General features: G+C 43.9%; 1 protein-coding gene across 1 annotated transcript in view; it reads right to left on the reverse strand.

Moving 5' to 3' along the window:
* Positions 1–10,488: 10,488 nt before the first annotated feature.
* The window catches only part of LOC137141939 (potassium voltage-gated channel subfamily KQT member 1-like), a 552,592-nt gene continuing 550,079 nt past the window's right edge, over positions 10,489–13,001 (reverse strand). Inside the window, exon 17 of the mRNA XM_067531059.1 lies at positions 10,489–11,841. Coding sequence (XP_067387160.1) covers positions 11,686–11,841 — 156 coding nt within the window. The 3' untranslated portion in view covers positions 10,489–11,685. The remainder of the gene's footprint in view (positions 11,842–13,001) is intronic.

Genomic DNA, 13,001 nt, shown 5'->3' on the forward strand with positions numbered 1-13,001 from the left:
TTGAGCTCTGTGCACCCAACCTTCCCCGCAGCCAGTTGTGTACCTGTCCACGTACCCGGTCCTCCTCAGCCTTGGTATTCTTTTTTAAAACCTTCCAATGACCTTTTAGATTTCTTAAACCCTTCTGTCCCACATCATGACCATTAGCTTTGTTATAATGACACAGCTCGGGCCAGATCGTACCCCTGAGCTCCACATGGAGAGCCCCGCAGAAGGGAGGCTGGCATGCCTCCGAGCCACTCTTCCCTACACTCTGCCCCTGAGAGCTTGCACAGAGCTCTCCACGCGGTCCGTTTCCATGCTGGGCAGGGGATGGGGTTCACATGATATTGGTGGGGAGGAACGCACCTTGCCCTCCAGTCCAGGCTTAGAGTAGTTAGCCTGAAAGCATAATACACCTTCAGGATGCATTAGCCTCTCCACTGATCTGCAGGCGCCAACACGACCAGAGGGAGTTCCTGTTAGCATCGCTCCAAACTGCCTTGAAGCAATGATGAGGCTGGGGTGCCTGCTGAGGGACAGATCTACTGCCGATGTTTCGTGGCTTCTCCCACGCACAGTCCCCAGGACCTGCCAGGTGCAGAGACATCTTTACAGCATGGGGCAGACTGCCCCCCGAAAGGTGAATGAGCAGTGTCTGGGAGGGATTTTCTCACAAGTCCCCCTCTTGTGGCTTTTCACACCAGAGGTGATCATCTGGCCCCAGAGCCACCCATCCAATCTATCTACCTGCTTAACTTTTTAGAGCTGTGCAAAATATTCATATGAAACTCAGGTTTTTCAGGGCACCCCTGAAATGTGGGCCAGGGTGAAAGCTTTTGGAGAATCGTGACATATTTGGAGTGATTTATGGTTTCAGGACAGTGTCAAACTTGGCAGATTTGCCAGATTTTGATATGAAGCCAGGCAAGATGTGCAGGTTCTGGTGTCATTTTCCTTTCATGCACTGGGTTCATTCAAATGTTAAACTCAAAGGGAATCTCATGGGTGTGTGAACCCATCAGAAGTAAAGAGATCATGTTTGTCCAAAGCTATGCAAACCTCACCCACAGAACTACTCCCTTTATCCCCCACCATCCTCAGCTCTCTGTTTTAGGGCACATGTAGTTTCCATAAAATTAATAAAACCAAGGGACATTCTAATATTTACTTATAACATTGTAAAATTCTGGGTCCCATTCATAGCTGGTGTAAGCAAACATTGAAGTCAGTGGAGTTGACCACTTAAAACCCGGTCTGATTTTGACCCACAATGTCTGTGTACCAAAGGAAGGTAAAAGAAGAAACCAAATTCATCCCTGATGTAATTCCACTGAAGCCATTAGAGTTCCACGGGGGATGAAGTTAGACCAGGTACCTAGTGTCTTGGATGGGGTTATACTTAGGGTGGCTGGTCCTTCCCACCATTCCTGCTGCCACAGCGACTCTTCTACTTTTCGTGTGCTCATTCAGAACTCACACAGATGTCTTCCCCAGCTGGAAATTACATGGCCAACTCAAAGCATAGACATAGGACAATGTTTCCTTCAACTAACTAACCTCTCAGCCCTGTAATGAAAATGTAATTATGCACCAAGGTCCAGTGGGATGTTTATCTGCATAGCTTTCCACTCTTCCCTTGACAGCGATTCTCCTGAGGACAGATTACTGACTGGGACAGGCTTTCGCGTCGATGGGACAGCTGGTGGTGCCCGACACAGCCCCTTTGTAATTCTCTGACAGGAGTTGCAAAGCTGGACTAACTGGGTAGTTGTGGAGGATTATCTCAGTGTGGGGGAATACTATGGTAATGCAGCCCCCAGTGCAGAGGGCCTGTCAGGACAGTGGATGGGAGCTTAGCTGGGGAAAGAGGGCAGAGTTGGAGTGACTTATGCAATAATCCTTGAGGGCTGCTATCAGCTGGTATAACTCAGAGCAGCTCTGAGGCTGCTCTAAGTTGTGGGTGTGGCAAAATTACCCCTAGCATCCCTCCCTCCCCCTAGGACTGGGGGAGTACAAAAGTGACATGCAGTTCACAGCTTGGCTAGACCTAAGAATTAGGGGCACAATGATCTGTGTCACATAACCCAAGGAGCCCTCCTTCACCACCCAGACCAGCTCCCAAACAAAGCAAACAAGTGAAAAGGGCATTTACTGTCCCTGCCATTCCTGGCAGAAGAATGAGCAGTCCTGCTGCCTGTAATTCATACCAGGGTTTGGTAGACTCATATGTTTCACTCAGAAACATTTTGCTGTGTAGCGTTTCAAAGAAGAAAGCCCCCCCCTCCCCTTTCACAAGATGAGATGGACTGAAAACACAAAATAGAATCAGGCAGGGCAATGCAGGGACAGAATTCATGTTTCACTTAGAAATAATAAGTGAGGGACAGATTTTTTAAAAATAATTTTCTCCCCCTGTTAAGGAAATGGTTCAGACACATGTTGAGCATACATCATTTAAAAAAAATACAATTGTTTTATTAAACAAAGAGAAACCCTTGTAAGTTTGTTTGAAGAGAGCATTTACTTTAATCACAGAGTTAAACATTCCCTTTTCTTTAACGCTTACATCGCGTCCCTCCCTCCCATCCTCCCAAGGGGAGATCAAATAACATCAAGAAGAGGAGTTAACATTCAGTTCCCAAACCTCTCAGATCAAATCCAAACCCTGAGACACACTGGTGTAAAACCAGTAATCTGGGCAGAGACATTGCACGTTTTGCAGAGTCACCCAGGAGCCACTGAAAACCGTAATAAGGGCAAATGCGTCATAAGGGGTATTTTAGCTAAAAAAGTTCATTTAATGTTCTTTGCAATTTTGCTCTGTTCTGTCTGACAGACGGTGGTTAATGTCTGACAGAGCAAGAGAACACCCCCAGCACCAATAACACTTCTTTTCACTTACTCAGTGGTTTAGACAGGAATTTTCAAAGGAAACTAAGGCTTTGTCAATGGGTGTGGGGTGTTTAACTCCCTTTGGCTTATCTTGACTAGGGAAAGTGGCCAAGTTGAGACTGGACTTCATTAACATGTGCTAGCTAATCCTGCCCTCCTTCTTAGTGGAGATGCAGAGTAACACTTCGTAGTTTGAATTAGCTGGCTGAATTCTGCCTAAGACAGAACATGTGATTTAATGGTTTTTGTATCACAGCTCTCTACAAAACATAGCCGCAATCTTTAACGCAGGTCTTATAGGGGATGAACGGCACAATTCCCTTCAAGCAAATGGGACGCCACCTCCAAAGTATAAAATATCCTGGTCCTTTTGTATGTTGTTATTTACAAAGTCCATGAAATACTGCTTAGAAACAGGAATTCTGTTCTTCCCTTAGCAAGAAGGCTGGAGGCTGTGACTCATGGCATAGAAGGGTTAAATTGAGGAAGACAGGAACTTCCTACAGGACTCAGAGCAACCCCTGGTGAAAAATGAAGACTGTAGATGGGTGGAGAACCTACAGTAGGAGCCAAATCCAAGAGTTTATCTAAAGAACACCCACTGTGAAGGGCAATGCTTTCTCCAGTCTGTATTAGCTCACAAGAAATGGATAGGGTGTTTTGACTAGAGAGGAGTTCTCTGACCTCTGAGCCATCCCACTTATTCCAGAGGGCACAGTAGCATCCTGTTTGAGAATGAGAAGCCTTGATAACGAGGAGAATGGGAAGAACTCACATGACTACCTACGATGTAGTCTTAGCATATGCAGAACTTTAATTCCATGCAGCTCACTGAACATAAAGGCATTAAAGATGTTAGTACACATTTTCAGATAAGACCTGCTTATGAAAATATGCCTGAGTATGTATTATGGAAATAAGAACGCAATCCCCCAAGGCATTGTTGTAATGACTTCTGAACATCTTGCATCATCGTAACCTGACAACAGATTGAAAGGTGCCCTAGATTCCCACCTTTCCTCCCTTTGTCCTACAGGCTGCCCTGCATGACTACAAAGAAAGTGGAAAATCCTCTTTTGATTGGTGCAGACTTTTGCAATGCAGGAGGACAGCATGAAGCTTCATGGTGCAATTTGAGAGGGGAAGATCCTTGTTAACTTTTTGGAACGAAACACATAATATTGCTAGATTTCTTGTATTCTGGTATTCTTTTAACACAGCAGTTTAACAATTTCATTACATCCATTCCTGGTATGTTTTCTGGTACTGTGGTCTCAAAGGACATTAACGGGTTAGTTCTCATGCTGCCAGATGGACAGTGTAGAGGACACTGAATGTACTATGCCGCCTCCATGATGTTCAACCCACGTTACGGGGTGGAATGCCTGTGTGGACTGGTGTCTGTTGCCGTTGTCCAACCACTGTGTATTAGGGCTTCTGACAGAACTTTTCCATCCTGCTTTCACTGAGTCGAAGTTACCGGTGATTTCCACAGGGAAGTTGGTAGGCATTCAGAACAGACGACTATACCACCTTAGAGGGCATAGGGCAACTTCCCAGGAGAGTGGGACCTGTTTAGTTAGAAAATGGAACTCTTCGTTCAACTTGAATTCATCCCGTTGTGTGTTTTTGCACATCTGGAGATGTTTCATTTAAATGATGCCTAACTTCTTTTCGATCTTGGCAGTGAGGGGACCATATTTCAGTCCCATATTTCAGAATACTGACCACCAAAGCATTATATAGCCTCAGCTTCATGGCTCTGCTTCTCAGGGTGTTCTTAATTGCAAAGTCTAATCCATTGGTCAGGACTGACAAGACAAGACAGGGCCATATCAGGCCTGGGTGCAGAGTGCAAGGAGTTTCAATGAGTCACATTCACCCTTGGTGTATCATTCCACTGAAGTCAGAAGAGTTGTAATGGGGGTGAACTTAGCCAAATGTATCCTTTTGCCTACAATAGGCTTTGTGATGTGTGTGCTGAGCTCTCTGTGTGGAGATGTTAATATGAAGAACATGAGATCCAGTGCTTAAGGACTGCAGCTGCCCTCTTCCCCTGGCTGCTAGATGAAGAACAGTTTCATAGGAAAGCTCTCTTTCTCTCTCTCTCTCTCAGGGATAGATTCTGCCCTCTGTGTCACAGGGACCATTCAGCACTTACAGTTTACAGAGGCATCCTGGCCAGGAAGAATTCCTCCTCGGAGCCACAGCCTTCATTCACCTCACCTGAAAGGCATCTTACTGGTATCATTACATAACCTAAAGATTTGGGCAAGACCTAAGCTAATGATCTTCCAACTAGGGTATCAAACAACGCATCAAGAGTTACCGACAGCAGTTAGAGGAGACTCTTGGCTTCCCCTGACCTCTCTCTGTAGCCATGAAGTGGTCTTGTTCCGTGGCGGCTCCATAGATTAGTACTGATTTCAGGCAGCTTAAAGCGTTGGAGCACAGAACTGAAAGCAGATGGCTGGCGAGCCATATAGAGCCTTATCTTCTTCTGTGCAAACATTCATGCAGGGGGATGCAAGTAGTAAGTGATGTTCCTCGTCCTCAATCATAGACATTGCAAGGGAACCATCCAGCTCTTTTGGGTAACATACGTTGTCTGATTAATCCAGGATGCCTTCTCCTGTTAGTGGATTGCCTAACATGTACTACATTCTTCACTGGTAGACTAGATCAGCTCATGGCTGGTTCCCAGGGGTCTGGTGACTGCAAGAGTTCTCCGTAGATTTCTGAGTTTCCTGAGGCTCATCACCTGTACTTCTTTTTTTTTTTCTTCATTTTGGTTTGTTTAAAATTATGTTGCTGTGATGCCATAATGATGGGCTTTGTTGAAGGGAGCGGGGGCTGGCCATCCTAAAGAAGACAGCGGTCGGCTCACACCTCAGGACATCATACCTTGATGCTAGACTCTTTGATAATGTCCCAGGTTGCTCAATGAATAGATGAGACCTATTGGAAAGATCATTTCCTAGACACAAGATAGAATGTCATCAATATGTTGATGATATGCCACCATATAACTTTTTTCCATGGTCTGCATGTTCATTCTCTGCTCTGAGGCATGCTGGGGTAATATTGCCAACTAGAAGCACCGAAGCAACCTCTTCCTCAACCCTCAGTTCAATTTTTCTGCTGGATAGAGGCTGTCCTCCTCCATGTCTGCAGCTGTTGAAGGGATCCACCTGAAAGGCTAAGCATCTTAGAATCACTTCTAACCATCGCCTTTCCATATGTGATGTGAAAATGTTTTTTCCCAGTGGTGCAAATTTCACAGGCAATGCCCTTCTGTCTACCATCTTTATGACAGCAATATCTGCCCTTCTGTCCTCAAGACTCAGTTCAATAAATTCTGTCACTTGTAGCTTGCTCAGAATGCAGCAACAAGCACATTTACTCTCTGGTTTGCACACTCATGAGCATATTATACACACCATGCATTCTCCACAGTGGTGGGATGACTGATGGCTGACACTACTGGTTTTTAACTCCCTTAGTGGGTAAGGTGCTAGCTACACGTAAAACTTCTTCTTTGAGCCTTGTCTCAATAACAGATGTCTGGGGTCATACCTCTGCCTCCTTTTAGACACCCTTCCGCTGCACCTTATATTAGTAAGTGATTGTGCTTTTGCTGTGGTGCGTTAAGGTTGTGGGACAGATTACATCTTGAAAACAGTTTCAGAACATCTTGCTTTTAAAAAAGACATACACACACATACACATCTTTAATGACAATACAATAAATCTTGTTACTAAAATATACTGTAACATCATTAATGAGTTGGATAAGAGTGGAGAGTATGCTTATAAAAATTGCCAATGACACCAGGCTGGGAGTGGTTTCAAGCACTTTGGAGGTCTGTAATCTACAAGATGAAATTCAATAAAATGCAAAGTACTACTCTTAGGAAGGAAAAAATCAAATGCACAATTATAAAATGGGAATAACTGGCTAGGCAGTAGTACTGCTGAATGGGCGCTTGAAGTTATAGTGGATCACAAATTGAATATGAGCCAATAATGTGATTCAACTGCAAAAAAGAGTATTATAAATCTGAGGTGGACTAACAAGATTATCATATGTAAGACACAGGAGATAACGATTCCACTCTTTGGTGTCACACTTTAAGAAAGATGTGGACAATTGGAGAGTCCAGAGGAGTGCAACAAATATGATAGAATGTTTAGCCAATCTGACCTATGACAAAAGGTTAAAATAATTTATATGTTTAGACTTGAGAAAAGAAGACTGAGCGGAGACCTGATACTAGTCTTCACATGTGATAAGGCCTGTCACCAAGAGGACAGTGATCAATTGTTTTCCATGTCCAATGAAGGCAGGACAAGAAGTAATGGGTTTAATCTGCAGTGACAGGAGATTTAGGTTAGCTATAAGGGTAGTCAAGTACTGGAATAGGTTACCAAAGGTGGGGGAATGCTCATCATTGGAGGTTTTTAAGAACAGGTTGGACAAACACCTGTTAGGGATGGTCTAGGTATACTTGGTCCTACTTCAGTGCTGGGCAATGGACTAGATGACCTCTCAAGATCCCTTCCAGCCTTACATTTCTGAGTCTATATTTTTAATTTCTTTTCATCCATTTTTTTTTCAAATTACCACTCTTGGCCTCATATTTATGACTCTTTTCTTTCCTCCCTCCCCTCTATCCCTCCTTTTTATCCCTGTATATTGGACCAATCACATGTATTTTAAGTTTCATAGGGTGAAAATGTTATGATGAGTATATTTTAATAAAGAGCTTTATTGTGTTGTACTTTTCCCTGACCCCCTTAGCAGACATTACATTCATAAGTAAAATAGCGTTGTTATTCATTACTAGTAATGGTAGTAATGATAAGGAATCGCAACGACATAAACATTTGGTATTTCCCAGGAAGGAAATTACATCTTGCCTGCCTTTAGATTTATGGGAGTGGCTGAGTTCAGAAGCAAAATCCATGAGCCCCTCTAGGGATGTCTGCTCTCCTTTTCTTTCCTTTCTGACTATTGGGGGAAACGGAGTGTGAAGGAGACAGTCTCATTGTTGGTGGCACCATAGAGCATTTTGGAAAGGAGAGACCAGTTCCAAGTGAATTAGGTAAGCAGCATTAAGGGCAATTGCTGATATATCTCTGAAGCTCATAGTTGTGCCTGATAGCTAGGGGCAGCTCAAAACTCCTGTGGCAATGATTAATGTCCATGTTTCCATGTTGCATGCTGTACTGGGCAACGTTCAGTGATCAGACAAAATGGAATGGTGGCTCATCAGCTGATTTAATTCAAAGCACATTTCTTCTTTCATTGTCTCTCACATGTCGTTCGTGTTGCATGTGAGAAGTGCCTACAATCTAAAGAATGGAATCAGTCTCAGGGTGCTTTTTACAAGCTTGAATTCCCAGATACACAAACCTGGAAAAGAGTTTCAAAGGGATAAGTAATTAGTGGCTGATCTGATGCATTAAAATGGTCGTTTGTTTTTGAATGGCCTAATCTTGCAAGATGCTGAATGTCTCTGGGAAGTGCTGAACACCCTCAATTCCCAGGGACTTCAATGGGAGGGGAAGGTGCTTGGCACCTCATAGGATCAGGCCCTAACTCTGCAGATCTCTGGCCTCAGCAACCCCCGTTCATTCAGACCTTTGATGATGGCAATGAACTTCATGTTCCCTGCTACAGGTTGCTTATCAAAGCTGTACTTTGCCTCTGTAGCATTTGACATGTTCAAAGTGCTGTAGAAACACTTACTTGATCCTCCGCACCCCCTGGGGCACCTCTATAGCTTTGTAAAGTCAGCACCCCAGACTGTGAGCTACATATGCATGGTTTTAAGTGCTTCAGGGCACAGACTGGATCTTCTGTATGCTCCGTCAAGTGTCCACCACACTTTCGGGTCCTGCAAAACAAATAATAAATAAAGATCATTCCCTTTTTACAGCCAAAAGGCAGAGGTTAAGGCTCAGATCTTCACTGAAAACTATGGGAGTTAGGTGCCTATATCCCTGTGAGGACCTGGGTCTAAATGACTAGCTTAATATCTCCCAGTGAATACGTAGCACAGTCAGTGTGATGCTTTGGGATTCAACCCAGACCAGTAAAATGTTATGTCGCCACCTGCCCTGTAGCCCTGCGTGCCTCTGTGCTGGGCAGCTTCGGCTCAGAGCCCTGACACCAGCAGCCTGCTTAAAGCTCAATGACCTCACCCTGGCTTCCACCAGCCGGGTTACTCCCTGCAGTGTGACTCCAACAGCCCTTCCAGCTCCAAGTTTCCCCAAACTGTCTCTCCTGTAGCGTCCAGTTCCTCCCACTGAAACACTCACAAAGCCTTGCATGTTTGCTGCTCCAAGAGCACCAGCCTATGAGCTTGGCTGAAGGTTTCACTCTTCAGTTTGAAAGGCTGCACTGGGATGGTTGTGTAATAAAGCAAGAGCACTTTTATTAACAAAGAACAGCTCCTGACGTGATACCAAGTCGAGGGAATGGGTATAGAATTGGTGACAAACAAACAGAAGTCAAACAATAAGAAAAACGGCTTTGAAGACTGAAATCTAACTTAACGCACTGGAGTCTTTTGTTCTAAGCCATTTTCTCACCACAGTTGTTTTTCCAGCAGTTAGAATCTAACACAGAGCGCACAACGCTGTGTTTCTTTGGGGACACCTCCAGTGCCATCAAACATCCTTGGCTGGCACAGACCAGCTGACTCCGGCTCATGGGGCTCAGTTCTGCAGGGCTATAAAATTGGAGTGTAGATGTTCGAGATCGGGCTGGAGCCCAGGCCCCAGGAGCCCTTGAGAAGTGGGGGTCCCAGAGCCTGGCTCCAGCCTTAGCATTCACAGTGCCATTTTATAGCCCCACAGAACCACTTGCCATGAACCTAAGTCAGTTGACACGGGCCAGCCACGGGTTTTTTATTGCAGTCCAGGCATTCCCTTCGACTCTTTCTGTGAAGGATGCCAAAATGGTGCTCTCTTGCGCTGCTTATATCTTCCAGACTTCAATGACTTTCTTTCAGGAGGCAGGAAGATTTCCTGAGCTGCAGCTTCCATCCACCGTCGAGCACGTTAAGTGACCATCCCCCACGCTTGTTTGCCTGACGGCTTCGTCTGCCTTGCATATAAACATAACTTTATCCTCTCTCCTTCGAGCAGGTGGAACCACATTCCTTTGGTTGCCTGTCAAACACGCTGTAAGAACGTATTTCCAGCACTTGTTTATAATTTTTCATCTACCACCTGTACATACACCACGCAATAATATTAATGACCAGCGTGTGTACAGTTTGCATAGGATACCTTACAAGACACCCAATAGATACAGATTATGACCCAAGTGAGTGGGTTCCACTGAGCCAATCAGGTCAGCTCACAGTCACTGCTACATACCGGGGAGCTCCTTTGCCCTCTGGCACTAGGGTGCTCTTCGAATCCCAGCGAGGATTAGGACTCCGGAGTTCTTAGTCCAGTAGGCTTCTCTGCTCTTCACTGCCAGGTGATACATGGTTCAAAGACTCAGCTTGGCTTTGGCTTCTGAATTAGGTTGACTGTACTTACCACGAAACATCAAGGCAAATATGAAAGAGGCGACAGTAAATACAATATCCCTTTTTATTTACGGTTTTTATTTACATATTTAGCAGTATTGTTGCTTGTCTGATGTGCAAGAGAAGATATATTTTCTTACACCAGTAATTGTACACATCATCAACATCTCACAGAAACAATACTTCAGTCAGCATATATACTCAATTTACAATCAAATTACCTGAAAACGCAGCAGGTTTATATACAGCACTTTATTTAAATAAAGACTAGCTTTCACCTACCGTGTGTGTGCATTTCTTCCCTTCAAAATATTCTCATTCAAAATCACAACAGCAGCACTGCTGCTGCATAGGGTTAGTTCAATCATTCAGACAGGCCTTTGCATTTTTTTACACATCTAATTATTACACAGGTTTCATTTATTAAAAATAAGGCAACTGGAGTCAATAATCGTCACTGAATGAAAGTCAACCAGTGAGAACATTCTGGATAACAGTCATCAGCGCAGCTGATAGCTATTAAAATGTTCTTGCGCTGTTACCCTAAGCAGATTTTATCTCTCATTTCTGTCTGTTCCAACATGCATCTCGTCTCATTGGCAAGCGCTTTGCTTTAATTAGCTGAGGTCTTGCTTCAGTCTTTCGCATGTCAACCAGCCTCAGCACACGTTCATATTTTTAATCAGTAGCCTGTTGTCTTTACTTTGTCATTCACACTAGCAGATAAATCTGCCCTTTTCATGATCCTTGCTGCTTGGTTGAAGTCTTTACTTCAAACATGTTGTTTAATTTTCCTGTTCACTGATTTCCATTTGTTTCATGATCAAATCCTGGCCCCCCTTCCCTGCTTGGTTATGCTGCCTGCATTAAACTAGTGAGAACAGAAGAGTGAATGCCAAAAAGGCAGTCCTCTTTCGTTTCTACCTATGAATGAGTTGTCCTACCCGTTTCTTGGATTTTGACTTTAACAGTGTGCTTTGAGTGTGTGTGTGTGTATGGGCCAGTCAGCCTAAATACTGTGGTGTTATCAGCATTCCACAGGCTGACGTGGTTTCTCCCATAATTGCTAAGATGTGGGTGAAAACGTTTGTGGGCTTGCACATATCGGGGCATGATGAGCTTTTCTTTTTTTCTTTTTTAATTGAACAGACTGCAGCAGAATATGTAACTTCAACCAGTGACGGATTCAGAAGTTCCAGACAGCAATAATAAAAATAATTATACTTGAAGGAACGAGAAGTGACATGCTGGCATCCTGCTGCTTTCACATTTTCCGGTTCATGGGAGGGGAATCCAAGGATGACCGAAACCGTCTACCAGTTGGGGTGACTGGGGTTGATGTCTGCGCTTGTGGCTGAGTGCCAAACTGAGTTTGGAGATTGCTCAGGATGTCATCAAGCTTTTGGTCCATCTGTGTGACCTGTTTGGAAATCAAAAGGTGTATGGTCACACATCTTGCCTGTTCACTCTTGTGCTTATCTACACGTATCTTAAAAGAGAATGGGAGTGCTTGACATCTCTGGAAATAGAAATATTTTGTACAGCCATCAAATGGGCACCAGCACCTTCGCAAACCCAAGCAAAGCAAATACAAAAACAAGAGGCTTCTACAGCTCCCCAAACCACTGTGTTGTGTACAGTTCTGTGCTTAGGCTAACGGGAAGATCAAGCCATACGCTACGATAAAGTCACTGAGAAAGCCGCAGGAATAGCAGAAGTATAGTAGATTAGTGGTCCTAGAAAGCAAGCCCAGCAAAGGCTGGCTGAGTCATCCCTTCTGACCCTCTGCATTTCGCAGGGATGATCACTACAGCATTCCCAGAAATGTCTTATCTAACCTGTTGTGAGGGTGCTTCCTTTGAAGATCTGCTTTGACAATCTATTTCACTGATCAAAGGATCTTAATTCCTCCCTTCCCACCTCCCCCCAATCTATTTTACACTTCTGCCTGCAGCAGATTTAGGCCATTACTCCATATTGTAGTATCTTCGGACATTGAATGGTCCCCTTCCTTCATTTATGATAGACAACTCTGTGACGTGTATATAATGATTGAAGATTTAGCTACATTTACGTACATCATTCGAAGGCTGGCCTATAAAGAATATTGGAACTCTAGTTAGCTGGTTCATTATGGAGCTATGGTAAAAGGGCTGACTTTCTATTAGAAGCTTGATTTTGATCTCTCCTCTCACTTCATTAAATTACTGGCTTTCCAGCTGAAATTTCTCCTGCATGTTCTCTAGACAGAGAAGAACGTTTTAATTTTGTTTTGTTGAGAGTTGGGTTCTATCCAACAAGGTGCCTTGGAAATGCAAGTTTGAAAAATGAGAGGGTTATTTTTCTTTTGGAAAAGTCTTTTTATGTTTATGAAATGTCATTTAAAACATGATTTGGGCCAAGATTTTCAAAAGTGAGTGGTGGTTTTGAGTGCCCAACTGGAGGCTTCTTGATGGGTCCCAGTTTTCAGAGGGGAGGACATGAAACACTTTCTGTCAAAATCAGGCTCTTCAAGGTGTGTTGAGCAGGATGCTAAAGAAAACTGAAGCACTACAAAATCACTGATCCCTTTGAAAACTC

This window comes from Emydura macquarii, unplaced genomic scaffold (assembly GCF_026122565.2).
Source record: "Emydura macquarii macquarii isolate MOO-44397 ecotype Brisbane River unplaced genomic scaffold, CSIRO-AGI_Emac_v2 contig_3122, whole genome shotgun sequence".
Lineage (NCBI taxonomy): Eukaryota > Metazoa > Chordata > Testudines > Chelidae > Emydura > Emydura macquarii.